This window comes from Crinia signifera, chromosome 3, assembly GCF_055691185.1.
Source record: "Crinia signifera chromosome 3, ASM5569118v1, whole genome shotgun sequence".
NCBI lineage: Eukaryota > Metazoa > Chordata > Amphibia > Anura > Myobatrachidae > Crinia > Crinia signifera.
In genome coordinates, this window is record NC_139219.1 from 180397358 (window position 1) to 180418523 (window position 21166).

Below are 21166 nucleotides of genomic sequence, written 5' to 3' on the forward strand. Positions count from 1 at the left end.
AAACATCCGTCTGATGCCCAAATTAACCTTCTTGGCAAACTGAAAGAGGCACAAACTATCATAATCAACCTTTCATTATCACAGCAGCCTCTAGTTAAAGGGTCAGAATAATTGTGCCATCAGAGCACTGATTGTTTTCAATCAACAGAAGGCTCGAGTGACAGCTCAGTGATAGAGTAGTTTGATGAAACCGCACCAAGCCTAATCAGAGCAGATGAAAGGAAAGCATGATTGGTGCAAATGAACAGTCGTGCCTCTCTTTTCTCATTTACAATGTGAAATTACTCTTAAAATCATGGCTCCCCCATGTCCTCCCTGTATGAGGACCTCTAGAAAAATCTTTGACATGCTATGAGTTTTGACACAACAGACTAAGAAAAGCCCAGGTGCAGTTATTAGCTGGCAATATAAGTGGATGTGTACCGTCATTCCAGCAAATTTGCTTTTCAAAACTGCAAAACGAGTATGGATTTGTTGTATGTCACCTAATCTCTCATTGTTGTCTGATTAGCAGAACAGTTTTCTACACAGAGACTGTGTATTGTGAGGAAACTGAGAAGCACAACATATTTTATGTATTTACCTAAATCAAGGGATGTAAAACAATCATGTATGCCAATCACAAGAGCTGTGTGAGTGTGAAATGTCTAACAGCGTACGGCCACAATATCTGATGTCAGATAAAATGTCTGCTGGTCTCACAGACATTTTACCTGACAGTTTACTTAAATGTCACTAGTCTTCTATGGTGCAAGTATAGCGGGTGCAGGGGATCCATGGCAAGTTGTCTACCAGGTTTTCAGAATTGCCCACAGAACACTGTGAGGCATAATATGAAGTGAGGGCACAGGCGTACAATGTACAGTAGCTTATTGTTGTGACACTACAATGACATATCACCCAACTGTCCCGATTTTAGCAGGACAGTCCCACTGTCCTACTGTCCCAGTGCAGGAAAGTGAATCGCAGCATCTAAAAAAGTGTAGGGAGGTGAGCCTGGGGTTAGCCCAGAAAAATGAAAACGGGGGACATGCCATGAGGCCATGTCCCCTAAACTGAGATAATGCCCTAATAAGCCAAGTCAGTGTTATTCTTCCTGGTGCCTGGCAGCACTGCCCCCTTGGCATAACTTTTGTTTGCTTAAGAGACTTAGCCGGCACAGGAATTGTAAAGTTTTGTTATGGGCTAAAGGAATTAAATACTTATTAAACCAGGGTTGCCGACCCTCCTGGAATTACCGGGAGTCTTCCGAAAATCAGGTCCCCCTCCCGGCCCCCCGGAAGGGTGGGCAACCCTCCCGGAATCAGGGGGACCCCCACTGAGCCCCCCGATCGCGGCATTTAAATGCTGCCGCAATCCGCGGGTCTCAGAGAAGGGGGTGGAGCTAAAGCTACACACTCGTGTCATTTTAGCCCCGCCCCCTCCATGGAGATCAGTGATTTCGACTATTTCCTGTAATGAGGGTGGGGCTTAATGATGTCACAGTCAAGCCCCGCCCCCCGGACGGGTAATGAAAGTCTCCTCTCCGGGCTTCTCCTGGAGAGGAGCATTTGAAAGAAGGCAACCCTGTATTAAACTATTGTATACACTTGTAGCAGGCTGTAAACTAGGGCAAGAACAGGTTAGACCAGTGGTTCCCAAACTGTGTGCCTAGGCACCCTTGGGTGCCTCGGGACCATTGCAGGGGTGCCTCAGGTTTGTGGTTCAGGAGCAATGCAAATTATTTATAATCATTGTAATAGGCAAAACCAGTGCTTGCGGCTGTCAATCAAACTACAGTATGTGAACAAACATTGGTGTATCCTGTCCCTACCCACATAATTAAACCTAAGGATGACCAAAACAATTTATTTAAAGATTTTTTTTTTCAATAGAACTTTATCCTAGAGGTGCCGTGAATTTTTTTAATACTCTGGGGTGCCCTGATTCAAAAATTTGGGAACCACTGGGTTAGACTATAAACATTCTAACACTATAAACTATTTTGTGCCATATTAGAAACAGCATTCAGATGGGTTTACTGCTAGGTATAACAAGATCCTTTGTGTGACAGGTCACAAAAACTGTTTTCTAATTTTAGCTCCCCATCTGTGACATCAATTTACAAATTCAAGCAAAATATAGTATCTTCCATTCTATGCATGAATCGTGGAGATGTTTTGTTCTAGCTAGAAATATCATACAGGTACACCACCAATGATCCAGCATTTTTGGTTCCAGAACTGTGTCTGATTATCCATTTTGCTGGATTATCAATGGTACATACAGCAGCATCCCAGCAGATTAACCCTCCCATCCACCCCCAACCCCCAGTTTTTTTCCTACCCCATGTGATCAAATTTCATGATATCAAAACATTTTGTTACACTGTATTCAAATATTTTAACAGGAACAAAAACTTTTAAAACAATGGGGCAGATGTTTTAAGCCTTAACAAGAGATAAATGCAAGGGTGATAAGGAGAGATAAACACCCAGCCAATCAGTTTCTTACTGACATTTTTCCAACAAAGCCTGTAACATGGCAGTTAGCAGGTGATTGGCTGGACGTTTATCTCTCCTTATCACCCTTGGATTTATCTCTTGTTAAAGCTTAATACATCTGCCCCAGTGTATTATACTGTACAATGCTGCATTTACCTGGTTCAGTATTATGTGTTAAATGCTTACACAGTGATGGAAATGGGAGGGGGGGGGGGGGTTGGGATGCAAAGCCATTCCCATCCCACAAAGCCATGTCCCTTTTTTCGTAATGCTATTATTCACAGCCGTTCATGATGCCACAGGGGCACGTGACACCTCTGGCAAAAGGATACATTTGACATGATAAAGATAGGAACTGGTATTTGAGAGGAAGACATCTAAATGAATAAATCGAAAACTGGCTGGATCCCATTGACCACTTTCTCTTGATCAGCTAGATAGTAGGAAGAACAGCGTCCATAGATCAATAATTAATGTTGATAACTGTGTAATACATTTGGCAACATGCAACATGTTGGAAATTCTCACTTTCCTGATGCTATCCCAATAATGTTCAAAATTGGTTGTGGATTTCAGAGATCTGGGAAGCGGGAAACTGATGTATGAGCCCCATTAATCAGAATGCTGGGGTAAACACAGAATGATGGACAATGATTGGGACTGTTAGCTCTTATCTGTAGATCATATTAATATAGTAGATATCTTCAGGGTTGGACTGGCCCACAGAGTAAACCCCCGGAGGGCCCTGCTGCCTGGTGACCCACCTCCTGCTCTAGGAATCAGGTTCCAGACTGCACTTGAATTATACTTTATACGTGTTACCTTATGCAACACAATTAATTTTAAACAAAAGAGAGTGCAATTGTCACACTATAATAATGTTATTGTGTTGTATAAAATGTTATTTTTATACAACACAAGACTATGGTGTATTCTCTAAAGTGCATTGCTGTTATTACTCTGATACATTATTATTCATGCATTAGCAGTGTTTAATTCAGTATGTATGTTTATCAAAGGGACCAGAATATGCACTCTCTAATGGTTGGCTAAACCTTTGTGGTGGCTGGCCACAACCTTAAAACATGGGCCCCAGTCTGACACTAGATATCTTGCAGGGATAGCACAGATCTATAGGATAGTATCGATAGGAACTGTAGTTCCACTTCCAGTGGTGTCAGCTCAGACATAGGTGCCGATTCTGTGGGTGCTTGAGGGCCCGAGCACCCACGGAAATTGATGAGCACCAACCCGCTCAGCAGCGGCCCACCTGCCCATGTCCCACTTCAGTCCCCCTCCCTTGTCGCTGGCACAGGTACTGTGTGAGCATTTATGTACCTGCACTGTGGGTGCATTTATGTACCTGCACTGTGGGGGCATTTATGTATTTGGCACTGTGGGGGCATTTATGTACCTGCACTGTGGGGGCATTTATGTATCTGCACTGTGGGGGTATTTATGTACCTGCACTGTGGGGGCATTTATGTACCTGCACTGTGGGGGCATTTATGTATGTGGAACTCTGTTGCCATAATTTGAATATTGGAGACAACTGTGCTGCATTATATAAATCAGTATTATTTTGTGGCCACGCCCCTTTCACATGAAGCCACTCCCCTATATTTTTGGCTCGAGCACCCACCAGCAAAAACATAAATTGGCACCTATGAGCTCAGATATTGGAGGAAGGGCTCCACAAACATTGTACAGTTTTTACACATGTTGGAAGATGTTCAGTGTCAAAATTCAGAAGGTTGACATGAGAATGTACCATTTTTGCAATGTTGGGATGACGGGCGGGGTGTTGGGATGACGGGCTCACCGGCTGTAAGGCACCAGGGGGGGGGGGTTTGGGATGACGGGCAGACGGACGGGGGTTATGCGGCTGCCGTGTCGCTGGGAGCGGGAGGGAGAGGAGTGACAGACAGCTACTTACCTCCATCCAGCGGGGTCCCGGCTATCAACTACTGCCCTCTAGTGGCCGGCGCCCTAGGCAAATGCCTAGAGCTGCCTAGTGGTGGCGCCGGCCCTGACTATGTCCTAAATTGCCTTGTACTGTTGTTGCTTTCTTGTTTTTGCTCATTTATGTAATCTGTTAGGCGCTGCAAAACCCTTATGGCGCCATATAAATAAATGATAATAATAATAATAATAATAAAAGCTTGTCATAACCTGTGTAGTAAAACAAGAAGGAACCGAGCTTTAAAAAAATAGGATGAAAGAGTCTTAACACTAAAATACATTACACAGTATCCATTTAAGTTAGAATCTGACTGTAATACAGGTCCTGCAGGAGGCCTTATCTGTGCCCTAACCAGTCAGATTTTAATATCCTGACTACCAGGCTTTGATTTGAAAACTCCATTCCCAACATACTTTAGCAGTGCAGTGCTGGCAGGATGCTAGAACACACTGCAGGGGTTGATTAAGAAAATGTCAGGTTCAGTAATATCAATCCCATGAACATTCATATATCTGTTCCTTTTCTATTCTGTGCACTAATGCCCCATCTTATTTTGATTCTCTTAAACCTCTGTTCAGCATACTGCTTATGGAGAACACCTGTAGACTAGACAACTGTCACATTTTAAAGATGTACAAATAAAGGTCAGATACATACATGAACTGGATTTGCAGGCATTAACATTTGTTTCTAGCAGCAGGGATTTACAGTACTTCAGATCATCTGAAACTTAATTTGAAAAACTGTGAACATTTGATTTTATAAAAGTGATGAGGGACAAGGATAGCAATAGCTACAGTACTGCATCCTCTCTCCTTCTGTGCCTGCCACCCTCAGTGCTCCCCACTAGTCTAGATGGCAGAGATGCTGTAGAGGCACAGCGCCGAGCAATTATTTAGCAATTGACTAATGGTGACGAGGATGGGATTATTTTATTTGAAAGCATTTTACATCTACTGAACAATAAAAATAATTAAAAAAAAAATCACTCTGGAGATAGTATACTCTTTGCATTCCATATTTTGCCGTAATACAGTATATTGTCTTTATTGTCCCACATTTTTTTGCCCTTTTTTATTTTAACTAATGCCACCAAACATGGTATGATGTGCACCATGCATTTTGAATTAGATTGCATTGCATCTAGTTCAAAACGCATGCGATGGGCTAAAGCACTGTGTGTTTTGAACTAGATGCAATGCAATCTAGTTCAAAAAGTACAGGGCAGCAGATAGTTTTTGTACCGTGCATGTGATGTTCGTGTGAGCGGTACAAAAGGTACCGTGTATGGGCACCTCACAGAACAAAACTTCACGGGATGTAGGTAACACTACACAAGGGGGGTTATTATAGTTCATTGAATGTCAACGCCAATGAGAGTGAGGAAGTAATGTTTATTAAGCGTTATAGCAAAATACATTGGGGGTAATTCACACCTGATAGCATGGCCGCAAATCCGCACAGTGGTCGTTTATCGATAGACTGCGCATCCGTAAGGCCAAAAGTATGTATGCACGAAGCTGACTTGCGATGAAAGCCTACTGATTTTTTTGTTTGTTCGCTGTACGCAAGGTGATTGACAGGAAGTAGGTGGGTGGTAACCGACTGTGATATATTTGAAATAGGCCAATAAAGCCAAAACACTATATATATTTAAAAATATATATTTGATCTTTTTTTCTTTGTTCACTCTTCCTTTATATCTTAGAAGTCTTAAATAAAAGTTAAGTTTTAATACAACCATTATCCATATCAAATATGATATAAAGAGTTCGCCCAAAATGCGATTTTTGTTTTTAGCCGGTTTCTCTGCAGGCAAACCCCATTTTAATCAGCTACTGTACAGAATGATGGGCGCACCACTAATTCATAACTACAGGAATTATTGCAAGTAGTTTGTCATATTGGTATTTTTTTTTTATATATAACATAACCACTGTCTGTGTGGTTCCTTTCACACTCACTATCATTTCATGGGACTGCCAGGAAAAACACAGGTGTGTCATAAAAATGCTGGGAGTGTCAGGGAAAATGTGAGCATCCCAAGCATTTTAGGGGAGGGTGTGTAATGTCAGCAATAGGCCAGTTACGGCTGATTTCATCCCCGCCCCCGAGTAAGTCTCTGGATACTCTGACCCTGCGATGACTGATGCCCAATATAAAAATCATTAGATGGTGAGCAGCTTATGAATGATTTTGAACATATTCGCATGGCTGCAAATAGATTTGCTATGCTAGATCGCTCAGCACACAGCAATGCACCAGCGATGTGTGCTGAGCGATCTGTAAGGGTGTGTTCTCCAGTGAGAACATTGGCCCTGACCAGTTAATATCCAGTATGCTGGATAGTAATTGCTTGGCGATAGCGGCACGCAGGGCCAAGCATCGCTATCACTATGTCCGCTACTAGCGATCTAATGAGATCTAATGAGAAGAGAAAATGCCCATAAATTGCTACGTGTGTAGGCCTCATTAGGCTTATAAACTTAATTTGAGCTCTGATTATTCTGCTATTGGTCATTTTGTTTGTATTATATAAACTTGTTACAGATTTCTTTGTGTATATTCCAGGATTATTTATTTTCTTTGTTTGTTAAGGTGAATGTTAATTAGCCTTTTAAATCTTTAAAGGAGCTTAGAAAACTATAATTGTTACATGGGGCGGGATGCTATATAGCAGAAATGCGGTAAAAACCCCGTTTTCGGGGTTTCTACCGCATCTCTATATGCTATATGGCGCCTCCGCAGTGTCAGCGCTGCGGAGGGAATCGCCAGCTAAAGCTGGCGAATCCCTGCAGAAGCCTATGGGCTTCTTACCGCAGCGCTGTTTGAGGGATCCGTCACGGATCCCTCCCAGCGTGCCCTGCGGCCGGCGCCGGGGTCTGCGCATGCGCAGATGGACTCCCGGGTCACAGACCCGGAAGTCCAGCGCCGGCACCGCATCGCAAGGGACAGCTCTTACCGCAAGAGCTGTCCCTTGCATGAATAACGGCATATGTTATAGCATATGCCGTTATTAAAAATGCGGTAGCCAGCGATAATGGGCGCGGATGTTACAACATCCCGCCCCTTGACTGATTTAATACTATGATTGGCTGCATAATGATTCCATAGTAGGAACGGTGATATTTTTTATGTCTAAACAAAGTAATATAATATAAGATGTTAATTATTTGTAAGGAGATGATTATGGATTGATAGACGGCTTTGGATTAAAAACATAGTGCTATAATGGCTGTGTGTATTTTTTGGATAAGCATAAAGATGTATTATTCCAATAGGCCGATACATCACTTACCTGTTGGTCTCACATTAAAAAGTGATAGGTATGAATTTATAGACATATGAATGCTATTCATACATTATTACAGATGGAATGCCACCAGAGTTCAGCAGTCATGCGGGACGCCGGTGGAACTCAGACTTTTTCTTGAAGGGACAGTCATCTACAAGGCATGGCTTTGACTTGTAAGTGATTGCCCCTTTTAAAAAATCTGAGTTTGACTGGACATCCTGTGCTTAAGGCCCCCATACACCTGAAAGACATTGTTCCCAATCATACAATCTTAATGGCCAGTATTCAATGTTCTTTTTAGCGATGTGCAGTGAATCCTGTTTAGGATTCGCTGCACAATCGCCGGGTTCCGGAGGGCTGGAGCATTCGCTGCCAGCCCTCCCTCTCACCCAATTCAATGCTGCAGGGGCTCGCTGGCCCTGACGGCGATTTCTTATCCTCCCCGGCGAATGCCGCAGCGAGCCGGGGGGCGACGCAAGGCAGGGAGATGGAAGCCTCCCTGCCTGCGCCGGACACTGTAGGGGAGAAGCTTCTGCTGCCTGTGTCCCCGTGAGAGCTGGCAGGGCATGCGGTGAAGGGAGCCGCTGCCCTGGTCCTGCTCCTGCATATGTAATGAGGACCAGTGTGCAGTGAATATGTAATGAGCAGTTCCCCTCCCCCTGCTGGCGTAATGTGTAAAAAAAAAAGAATTAATATATATTCATGTGCTGAAAGCAAATAAATAAAAATAGCATGCCCCTTCAAATTCACATTGAATAGGGTGAATCAGATTTTCAGTGAAAAAGATTCACCGTAGATAGTGAAAACAGCCGATTCACCGAAAAAATGGTGAATTGGGAGCATTGAATACTGCCCAATGGATTGTATGATGGATTGTATGCAGATTGTGTGCACATCATGTGCACACAATCATACAATGTCGGCCCCGGGGATTGGAGGATCTGTCGTGCTGCACGTCCAATCAGTTGGGATTGGGAGCAGATTGCATGTGCTTTTAAGCACATGCAATCTGTCATTAGATGGCTCATACAACCAGGATCATGTGACACTCCCTCCCTGACTAGCAGAGAAGAGAGGTGCAGCCGGGTAGCCCACGGCAATGAAGATGCTGGGAGCCAAAGAGGTTTCCAAGAGGCAGATGGGCGGGCAGCTGAAGAGAGCGGTGGATGTCCTTTTGCACAATTCTGTCACTACTCTGAAAACTATTTTCAGAGGATTGCTTCATTCGGGCTATTTAATAATGGCATAACACAGCAGATGTGAGCAGATTGGTAGTTCCTGGCAACCTGTAAATAAAAAAAAAAAAAACAGGATTTTTTGTACTCCTATACTTTTGATCCTAGTATCCCTTAGTTGATCCCTAGCTGATCCCTTATTTAAATGAAGCTTCAATCATACAATCATGCAGCAGCTGGATTGTATGACGGATTGTATGATGGTTTGTGAGTACATTGTGTGTCCAAAAACCACCAAGAATTGCCGGGGAGTTCAAGGGAAATTGGACACAATCATGATTGTAGACCAGTCTTTCTGATGTATGGCCACCTTTACTTGCAACAATGATAAACAATTATATTATATATAGCTGAATTAAGTATTGATTCAAAATTTTTGGTATTGGCATTAGATCAAATACCCATATGATGAGAGAATTATTATGTAACATCTTTTTTCATTAGGAATGACATCTTAAAATTTGATCTATATATACATACATTTTAGGTCCATCAAAGATCTATCTGTTTTATGATCAGTTCCTGTGATATACAGCACCAGTTCCACTCATGTATCAATGAAGAGGCATAAAATAATAATGATTATTACTGTTAAATTACCTATATATTTGTTCATTTTTATGTGATGCTCATATATGTAATCATTCTGAAATGCCCATTTGTGTACATTATATGATGTGCGTGTGTATATATATATATATATATATATATATATATATATATATATATATATATATATATATATACAGTGTAGCCCCTCACAGCCTCCTTTACAATTAATCAGCTGGGTGCCCGCACGGAGGGAAATAGATATACACAGCGGGTGTGCAGCACTCCAAAGATAATGTTAAGGTTAAGCCTGATGACAATGTCTGCGTGACATTGAAACGTTGCAAATAAACCTATGTTCCTACCAGACTAACTGCATTATCTTTGGAGTGCTACACACCCGCTGTGTGTGTATATATATATATATACTGTATATATATATACATACATATATATATATACACTTCTGTGGTGAACCGGCACTCCAGTAGATAGAGTTCAACTGCCCCGGGTGCCTTCGGTGTAATATGGATATGGATAGTAATAATCCGCGACACTCCAGGGGTCTTGGTTCAAAAAGGTTTTATGGCACAAATTTTTTAAAGGATCAATACATGTGCTAACAACGTCAACATTTCAATACCGTCTGGTACTTTTATCAAGACTGCACATGATGAGGCAATGAGTTGCCTAGCAACTCAGTCGGGACTGACGTCAGTGGGATGCGCCTCTCCCTCGGGAGGGAGCGTGCCCCACACTCGGCCGCTGGAATGATCTAGGACTGGTGAGTATATATGTATTTGTTGTATCACCGCCGTGCGATTATATGTGTTCTCGCCGCCGAGCGAGTAGTTACTTCATTGCCTCATCATGTGCAGTCTTCATAAAAGTACCAGACGGTATTGAAACGTTGACATTGTTAGCACATGTATTGATCCTTTAAAAATTTGTGCCATAAAACCTTTTTGAACCAAGACCCCTGGAGTGACGCGGATTATTGCTATCCATATATATATCTATATATATCTATCTATATATATATATATATATATATATATATATATATATATATAGACTTCTTTCACATAGGACACGGCACTCCAGGTCGATATAAAACGTAGAAATTTTATTGAGACAGCAACGTTTCAATACATCCGTATTATCATCAGGCTCAACATTGCTAACAAAGACACATACTTATATACCCCCCAGGTGTACCTTACGTCTGGGTAACGCCCCCCAGACGCAACAGCGTGCTATGTAAGACGCACACAGTATATCCCATTGCTAAGCAACAGGACTTACTATGATGTCACTTAACCCTTAACATGCACTATCACGTCAATAAATAATATTTTATAAATCAAACATATACAAAATATATAGAAAAAATAGAAAAAAATATATATAGAAAAAGATTATTATAGTAAAAAACAAAAAACAACACAACAGCAAGATCATGTAATTCCTATACCAAAAAACATTACATACAAAGGACCATATAATCATATCAAGAAGATAGGTTAACAGTTTCACAATTATATCAACACATTAATACCGGAGTATTCATTGAGACCATTAGGGGCAACTGTGCCCAAACGGGCAATCCAGCGCGCCTCACATTTAAGTAGTTGTAAACCACGATTACCTCCCCGGATAGAGGGGGGAATGTGGTCTATCATTCGATATCTCAAACTAGATAGACTGTGTCGTTTCATGGCAAAATGTCTGGAGACTGGTTGGTCACTTGTTCCCTTCACAAGAGCCTTCCGTATGGACGATCTATGGGCCGTCATCCGCTCCTTAAAGGGGCGTTCAGTTTTTCCTATGTAAGATAGGCCACAAGGACATAATATCTGATATACCGTAAAGGGTGTACTGCACTTAAGTAGATGTCTAATAGGAATTGGTCTACCAGTCTGGGGATGATTGAAAGATGTGCCAGGTATTAAAAAACTGCATGTAGTACATACACATCGTATACACCCCACTTTCATAGATGGTCTAATAGATATAAGTGCTGAAGCATCTGTTTTAACCAACATATCTCTGATGCTCTTGGATCGCTTAAAACTAGGAAGAAGTTTAGTCTGAGATAAACCCAGATTAGAATCCGCTTGTACCAGTGGCCAATGCCGACGTATTATTTTAGTAAGGGTAGGGCTATGTTGGTTGTATGTAGTTACCCATGGTAACCGATCATTTAATCCTTCATCTGATTTAGAAGCATGTAACAATTCCATTCTATCCATAGATAACACTTTTTCCTTGATAGTTTCCAATTCAATTAAAGGATATCCTCTTTGGGAAAAACGTGTGATCATGTCATCCATCTGAGCTATTGCTATCACAGGATCTGACACTATACGTTTAACCCTCAATAGCTGTGAATATGGTAAACTACGTATTGTTGACCTTGGATGACAGCTATTATAATCCAATAAATTATTTCTGTCTGTGGGTTTGTTATCTATGGATAGAATGGAATTGTTACATGCTTCTAAATCAGATGAAGGATTAAATGATCGGTTACCATGGGTAACTACATACAACCAACATAGCCCTACCCTTACTAAAATAATACGTCGGCATTGGCCACTGGTACAAGCGGATTCTAATCTGGGTTTATCTCAGACTAAACTTCTTCCTAGTTTTAAGCGATCCAAGAGCATCAGAGATATGTTGGTTAAAACAGATGCTTCAGCACTTATATCTATTAGACCATCTATGAAAGTGGGGTGTATACGATGTGTATGTACTACATGCAGTTTTTTAATACCTGGCACATCTTTCAATCATCCCCAGACTGGTAGACCAATTCCTATTAGACATCTACTTAAGTGCAGTACACCCTTTACGGTATATCAGATATTATGTCCTTGTGGCCTATCTTACATAGGAAAAACTGAACGCCCCTTTAAGGAGCGGATGACGGCCCATAGATCGTCCATACGGAAGGCTCTTGTGAAGGGAACAAGTGACCAACCAGTCTCCAGACATTTTGCCATGAAACGACACAGTCTATCTAGTTTGAGATATCGAATGATAGACCACATTCCCCCCTCTATCCGGGGAGGTAATCGTGGTTTACAACTACTTAAATGTGAGGCGCGCTGGATTGCCCGTTTGGGCACAGTTGCCCCTAATGGTCTCAATGAATACTCCGGTATTAATGTGTTGATATAATTGTGAAACTGTTAACCTATCTTCTTGATATGATTATATGGTCCTTTGTATGTAATGTTTTTTGGTATAGGAATTACATGATCTTGCTGTTGTGTTGTTTTTTGTTTTTTACTATAATAATCTTTTTCTATATATATTTTTTTCTATTTTTTCTATATATTTTGTATATGTTTGATTTATAAAATATTATTTATTGACGTGATAGTGCATGTTAAGGGTTAAGTGACATCATAGTAAGTCCTGTTGCTTAGCAATGGGATATACTGTGTGCGTCTTACATAGCACGCTGTTGCGTCTGGGGGGCGTTACCCAGACGTAAGGTACACCTGGGGGGTATATAAGTATGTGTCTTTGTTAGCAATGTTGAGCCTGATGATAATACGGATGTATTGAAACGTTGCTGTCTCAATAAAATTTCTACGTTTTATATCGACCTGGAGTGCCGTGTCCTATGTGAAAGAAGTCTGCATTATCCTGTTGGCAAAGGCACCCGGCAAGTACCAATAATTCGGAGGTTGTGCCCGGCCCTGCAAACAAGTCTATATATATATATATATATATATATATATATATATATATATATATATTTATTTATATATTTATTTATGTAATATATTAAAACACCCTTTTTTTTTCTTTTTTTTTTTTTCTATTTTGAAGATCGACCTCTGAGGAAGTCTTTAAGAGACAAAACGGGTGAGCTAAAGACCACCAACCTAGGCACCCCAGCATGCTCTCTGAGGCACAGCAGGGTGCTACGGTACACAGTTTTGGAAACACTGGCTTAGGCTCTTATGCAAAAGTGACAGGTCCTGTGAATGTTCTTTAACCTTCACACAAAGAAAAAATGTTAATCTTTAAATATAGGCAGATTCCTGGAGGCCAGTTAATTTTTTACTCATTCTGCTAAACCATGGCCTAAAGTAAAATGAGCGCCTCATTGTTAAAGCACAATTTGGAGGCTAATCTCCTAACTTGTACTCTATATTGCCCTAGTGTGAGTACCTTTCCTTGAGATGTACTGTACAAAAGCAGAGTTTGCTAGAGTAATTTCACCTGGTTTGTCAAATATTTGCCTGAAGGCATAGATGAGTGCATGTCACTCGTCTGCTAATGTAATAAATGCTATATTTTTTGGTAAAAATTACAATTGATAAAAGCAAATAACTTTGCAGTTTGGCAAAACCATCTTAAACTGCAGGAAGGACGGATATAAAATTATTCAGATTTTAGAGGAGTGTGATCAGACTAGTGGTGAATTTTCCCTATGTGCTACAGAACTGTAGCCCTTTCAGTAAAATACCCCACCACGCTGAGCGTTGGTGGTGCCTGATGCAGTCTGTGAGACTGCACTGGCAGCACTCTGACTGGCAATGACTTCCTATTGAAAGTCTTCGCTGCCAGTCAACCACATGACAGTCAGTCCCACTGGGAGGTGTTTCCTCCCAACAAACATGTCAGTCCGGGCTGCGGTAGATAGGGAACTGGCTTCCTGTAGGAAGCCATTCTCTGTTGTACCATGCAGCCCTAGTCAGCTACAGCCAATGCAGTCAATGGAAGACAGACTTTTGCGCATGCACAGTAACGTTGCCGGTAATGTGCATTGTACAGGTACCAGCACTCTGGACAGGGAGACCAAGCAGTGCGGCAAGCTAGTCCAGACTCAAATCTAAACTGTAGTGTTAAAATAAACCTGTCCAGCATTTGTGCAAAATGCTAAATCAGACAGTATCTATCATGCATGCAAAAATATTGAATTTGCATGATTTACAATGCCATGTAGTTTGTCGAGCGCTCCAATTACTTGTTCTAGTTTTGTTTTACTAAAAACATCAACTAAGGCCCTGAATTATATAATGTCACTAATTCAGTCTTTTAAAATCCCTGCAGAAATCCTACACTGGGCACTTGCCACTGACATGGAGGATCAGTAGCTGACAGCTTCTTAATTGTGATGCTGATAGAAGCAGCTGCTCCTCCGTGATATGTATGTTGGGATTTTAGAACATGGCTGCCCAGCAAACACACACTAAGGAAATGCATTAGGTTGTTGAAGCACAAAGCCTGAGTGGGCAGTGGTACTGAAACCCCTCCTACCCCCCCCCCCCCCTGTGCCCCCGAGCTTCCGGTGAACCTGAAGCCATATAGCTTTACCATAAATAGCAACCTAAATGCCCTGTGCTGATTGGTTTAACTTCATTTAAGACAATAGAATGGAGATTTGTCAAAGTCAATGCATACTTTATATCACGGAGAATAGCCAGTAATTTAATGAGATTTTGTAGCTCTGTCTCCAGCCTGTCCATCATATATTGCTTATATAAAACACCCTGACACTAATCCTCAGCTCTCCTCATTCTTCACCTACTGTAGGATGCATATTAGATTCATCCAGGGTTTATTGCATTACTAGTATAACCTTTGCAAAAATGATGAACTTAGCTATACTTCAGGCAATATTACAGGTCTAAATTTGATTCTTCTGTATTGGGTTTTTTGAGTGAAATTACTTATTTACTTAGATAAAGCAAAATAGACCCTTATTGCCTTCTGAACATTGGAACTGGAGTGGTTGATATATATGGTCATAGGTAATTCCTTCTCGATGACCATGAATAAATAGTATAGCCTCTAGCAAAGAACTAGTTATAATAACGGAGCATAACAGTATTAGTAACCTTTAGAGGCAGTGATAATAACTAATAAGTGAACACTGTCGAAATAGCTGTCACTCAAACAGCTAAATAAAACACAGGAAAATAAAGTCACAACATTTTATTGGCTTCTATTGACTGCAGCACAGATCGTCAGCTGCTGTTGCTGTAAGGGTTCTATTTGGTCTTATTTCTAAGATATTTCTCTGACAACCTTTTGCTTTCTTAGATAGAAATGTCATTCTAAATCTAATGAAAATTTGCAAATTACATAAAATCTTTAAATATTATAATTGTAATGACTCTACTAACATCATAAGGCAGGGGCGTAACTACTGGCGGTGCAAGTGGTGCAGTGCACCGGGGCCCACGACCATGAAAGGGCCCACAGGTTTGTGGGGAGCTGCTGCTGTAGCCACACTCCGCTGACAGCTCCGAGGCGAAGGAAGTGGGACTGCAGAGGTCGGAAGCAGAGCTGCATAGGAAGTGGGGCTGCGGAGGTTGGAAGCAGAGCTGCAGAGGTTGGAAGGAGGAAGTGGGGCTACGGAGGTCGAAAGCAGAGCTGTGGAGGAAGTGGAACTGTGGAGGTCGGAAGCAGAACTGCGGAGGTTGGAAGGAGGAAGTGGGGCTGCGGAGGTCGGAAGCAGAGCTGCAGAGGAAGTGGGACTGTGGAGGTCGGAAGCAGAGCTGCGGAGGTTGAAAGTAGGAAGTGGGGCTGCAGATGTCGGAAGAAGGTAGTGGAGCTGCGGTGGGTGGCAGGAGAAAGCAGGGAAGCCCCAGCCTGACAGAAAACAGGCGTCCTGCTCTTCCAAGGAGAGCAAGCAGCACCAGAAGAATGTGAACAGCGTGCCCAGGAAAGCCCACATGTGGATGCTGAGCAAGTTATTCCGGGTGCCAGACGGGGTCCCGATAGTCGGGATCCAGACAGTCATTAACTCAACGTCGGGATCCCGACTGTTAAAACACTGACGGCCGGGTTCCCGATAGCCGTCGGCTATTTTTACTCGTGGGGGTCCACGACCCCCAAAGAGGGAGAATAGAATAGGTGGCTGGCGTACCGAGCCACCGTGCGCACAGCATGGCGAGCGCAGTGAGTCCGCAAGGGGCTTTGTTGCGCTGGCCACGCTGTCTGAGTCCGGGCAGTCGGGATCCCGACGTCGGGATAATGACTGTTGGGATCCCGACTGTCGGAGAAACATACCACACCCGTTATTCCAGCCTGCCCTGGGAGCTGGACACCCTGCGCATACAGTAGCTTCCAGCTACATTATGCACCTGCACCAGCTGCTACCGGCGAACCATTAAGAGGCCGGCAGCCAGCACCAGTACCACACAGTCAACACCAGTCAGCGACGTCCCAGCTGTTGCCTAATGGTAATGATCACTTTGCTGTGCCACCAATGCTGTATCTATTTACACTGCTTTGTATGTTTTCTGCCTCTATATACTGTACTATGCAGTGCCAACGAGTTTTCCCTACACCACGTGTATAAGCCCTATGCTGTATAAGTATGCACAATGCTTGGTGTGTGTTCATGCACAATACCCTGCTGTCTTCATTCTCTCTGCCACAAAGCAGCCCACCTTCCCACATAATGAACTTCATTCCTCCCATTCCAAGGACTAGACCCATCCTCATCTTCCCTTCTAACAGCACCCATCCTTCCCCTCTACCCTGCCTCCCAGCGGGGGTGCCCTCACCCACCGCACTCTGCGGAACCCCAACTTCTGGAAAGGTCTGCCCAGCTGTTATGTGGTACAGGGGGAATGGAGCTCTGGGTGTGGCCATTGGAGAGATTATGGGCCCGATTCAAACCTACTCGCAGGACTGTGAGTGTTTGGCACCAAGCGAGCAGGTAACAGCCACCCCCAGCCTTTGAAATCCCACCTAATGAATCTGTTTGCAGGTGCTGTAAATGGGTACAGGTACACATCCATTTGCATACGGCTGTCTAGAGGAAAAATCATTAGATTTTTCACTCCCCATTGATCATTTTTTCCTCTGGTCCCTGGTCAGCCGCCACATAGCCCAGGACTTACTAGGCGGCTGCGAGCAAAACAGCTGTTTCCTGTCAGGAGCCGATGTAATTTGCACACCAGTAGCAGGCATAGCCGGGCGCATGCGCAGTACCACAAACATCGGCCAGCATCTGAATTTGGACCTGGCCGAATGAGTCTGAATTGACCCCTATGTGTCTGCACCGACTGCATCTCAGTACTTAGTAAATTATATTTCAACCAAAAGTATCTGTTCAGCAGGAAAAAGCTGTGCTCCAGGGGTATACAAGGGCAGGTGTGCTTAATGGGCAGGAGCAGGGTACAACGTGCTGCAGAGTTTGGCCACTGAGCTGGAGGCAGTGAAGCGCAGCGAAAAGGGATCTGAAAAGATGCTGTAATGTAAATGTCGACAATAGGCACTCATTGCAATAATGTACTAACAGTCTTGTTGGTACTTATATATTAGTTGGGCACCCACTAAGCTATTTGCTTAGTTTTACGGGTCCCCTCGCCACGCTTCGGGCTCGCCACACTATATAAAATCAACTGCATGACGACATGGGTAGTGTGGGTATGAGTGTACTAACTATAGTGGGCTCCCAACTAACATATAAGTACCATCTTGTTTTCTTTAGTGGGAGTGGTGGGAACGGCAGTTGGTAGGGGGCCTAAAGCATATGTTTTATTAATGATGTGAGAGTTGGGTTTATTGACTTATTTGGATATGTTGCATGGGCTTGTTAACAGAGGCCATTCAGAGATAGGATGAAGACAATTATTACCCCATTTCAACATCCTTAAATGTCACCACCTTCAAAGCCAAGTGAGAAGCTGTGGTGGCTTTGACACATTTACACAATTATAAATACATGGTAGCTGCAGTTCAGTAGTATTACACAAGCAGCAGTCACTTATGCATTCAGCTTCACATTCAAGGGGAAAAAGAAAAAGTACTCTCCTTTGTTTGGGGGCACACTTATCAGATATAGAATTCTATATGTGATGATTGGTGTATTTAAAACATAACTTTTAATCAATTTTCCTAAAATGCTGTTAGTGGACAAGAACATGACAGACTACACAAAACATCAAAAGGTGGTCTGAAAAACCACTAAGTGGACTCAACTGAGTCCTTCCAGCAGTCTATCACTGGAAGGACCTAGTTGAGTCCACTTAGTGTTTTTTTTTTTCAGACCACCTTTTGATGTTTTGTGTAGTCTGTCATGTTCTTGTCCACTAACAGCATTTTAGGAAAATTGATTAAAAGTTATGTTTTAAATATTTCATAATCATCACATATAGAATTCTTTATCTGAATAAGTGTGCACCCAAACAAAGGAGAGTATTTTTCTTTTTCCCCTTGAATCTGTACAATTTCTACTCTCAGGGGAGACCCTCCACATGAGTAACTCAAAATGTAACATTCAAACCAGTTGATATCTCTGTCTATTGTGGATCCATTATCCAAAATGTTTATTCTGTTATTCCCTCTACTGATACTAGGTGTAACTTGTGCACGGGATTTCCAACTTTCCCTTTCCCCTATTGATGCATTCAGCTTCACATCAGATGCCTGTTCTGAATATATCTACCCCTTTCGATAAAGAACAAGAGCAGGGGACAATCTCTGACAACCCTTGTGCCCTGTGTAGTCCTACCTGTGAGTCTTAGACAGAGAAACAACAAAGACACTTGAAATACCCATTGTAATTTAGCCTATCGATAAGACAGCAGGAGAACATAGCTGCACTGTCCTCTCTATCTTATCTTTTGTCGGTCTCGGACATGCAGTTTAAGCAACTGATGATCTCACACATAGCAAACTTACCCAGTACATAATCACATTCCAAACTGCTGAATAGAAAATCTGACAGTTTGGAGTCCGAACCAGTATGCAATATGCTAATGTATTAAACTTGTGCTACTTTGAGACACTATGGGGGAAATTTACTAAGATATGTATTCTCCTTCACATGTGATGTTGCTATGGGCAATCAATCAGAATCTACTTCTTATTTATTTAGCACCCTCTAGAAGATAGTAGACAGGATCTGATTGGTTGATCATAGCAACATCACATGTGAAGTAGAATACACACCTTAGTAAATTCCCCTCTATGGGTTATATAAGGAGACCCTGAATTAATTTCAAATCACCTTTTATAAAATTTTCAATTTTGTGATATAGGTATTTAAATATCCTGAATAACTAAAAGGATGTTAAAAATATTTGCAGATTCTAGATTTATCATTGTTCAACTTTACTCACCTGCCAAATTTGTTCTTCACTAAGGGATGTTAACTGGTCACTTTTCAGAACCTCTCTGAGCAGACGGAAGGGTAGGGCAAGAACTTCTTCTGGGTGACTTTTCAGAAGTTCTGATAAGTGCTTTACTAGAAAGTCTACCACCGCTGCCTCTAGTACAGTCATATTAAATAAGTCTGCCAACTTGTATAGGTCCAAGTAATTAAAGCTATTTAGTTCCTGAAAGACAAAATATCAAAGAAAAATATAAATATGTGTGGATAACTTAACAAGCATATACCTGTATGTGTTTATTCTACATTTCAAAACTGAAATTACAGCAAGTATCATTTCAATTATATAATAATTGCATTGTTTGTGAATTTCTCAATAATTCTTTTTCTGAGAATTTATTTAAATACAGATCAATTTGAATAAATTAAGAGAATAAATACTGAGATAAATTGTATAAAGATGTTCTGTGCAGGTTTATGCCTATTTGCAAGTGTTTGAGCTTCAACCCTTGCGTGCCAATGTTGCTGGGAGAGATGTGCAAAATATCCTCTAAAATGCCAGTGTTGTGGTCGAGGAATATGAACCACTTTAGTTACTGCCCACGAATGATCTGAAGTCCATTAATTGAAGCTTAGATAACGATTGCACCAAACAGGGAGTGATGCTTGAATTTTTAGCGGATATTTGTACATCTCTCACAGCACCGTTGGCACTCAAAGGGTTAAATTGATAAATATATTGATAAACTTTCTGGTTAATTGAAAAAAAAGTCAAACAGTTTGAATATTAATAATGCTGATTATTAAAATATATTTTAAAAGTGTTTATTACAGTATTATCACAATTAATTTCGATTGACTCTCATATACAGCGCAAGAACCGACTGTTGCGGCTCATTATGTATCAAACTAAGCAAATATAATATATGCTTAACTAGTTAAGGTGGAACAGCAAATGTGAATGTGGTTTGGCCCATTAATTCTATAGCACAGAACATGTATTTCTTCCTAATTGGGCAGACTGGTAAATTATAATTCATAAATAGACTTCACTTCCTTTTTTCCCTCTGAAAGACATGCACATGAATTGAAATATTAGTTACTAATTTATACATGTGCTCGGTCTTTCATTTAATAATTGATATAATGTGAGTAATAGAAACATTGCAACACTAGATGTATTTACTGTATGTTTGGGTCTTATTGCACGCTGCTTGCAAAGCAGAACATTATGCTGAGAGATTAAACTCTAAAGCGTTCTTGAATTTCACTGGTAGATTATGGTGAATTCTTTACTTTAAACTTTTATGTTTAATAACACAGTGGTCCCCTTTATATTGTCGGTATCTCTTTCCATCAGACATCGATTCTTAACAAATATGCACATAAATATATATGGGAAACCTACTGTGAAACCTACTGTGAAATAAAGGCAAATTAGAAAATACAGCTACAGTATGTATTTTACCAGGTAACAAAAGATTAATTATTTTAGACAATGTATGGAAAGGTTACATCATACTGTATGTAATAATCTTACATTAC

General features: G+C 41.5%; 1 protein-coding gene across 5 annotated transcripts in view; it reads right to left on the reverse strand.

The window, feature by feature from the left end:
• The window catches only part of KLHL32 (kelch like family member 32), a 229253-nt gene that overhangs the window by 89482 nt on the left and 118605 nt on the right, over positions 1-21166 (reverse strand). For all 5 annotated transcript variants that reach the window (XM_083177009.1, XM_083177011.1, XM_083177013.1 and 2 more), the window contains one exon: positions 19632-19847. In XM_083177009.1, coding sequence (XP_083033135.1) covers positions 19632-19847 — 216 coding nt within the window. The remainder of the gene's footprint in view (positions 1-19631; positions 19848-21166) is intronic.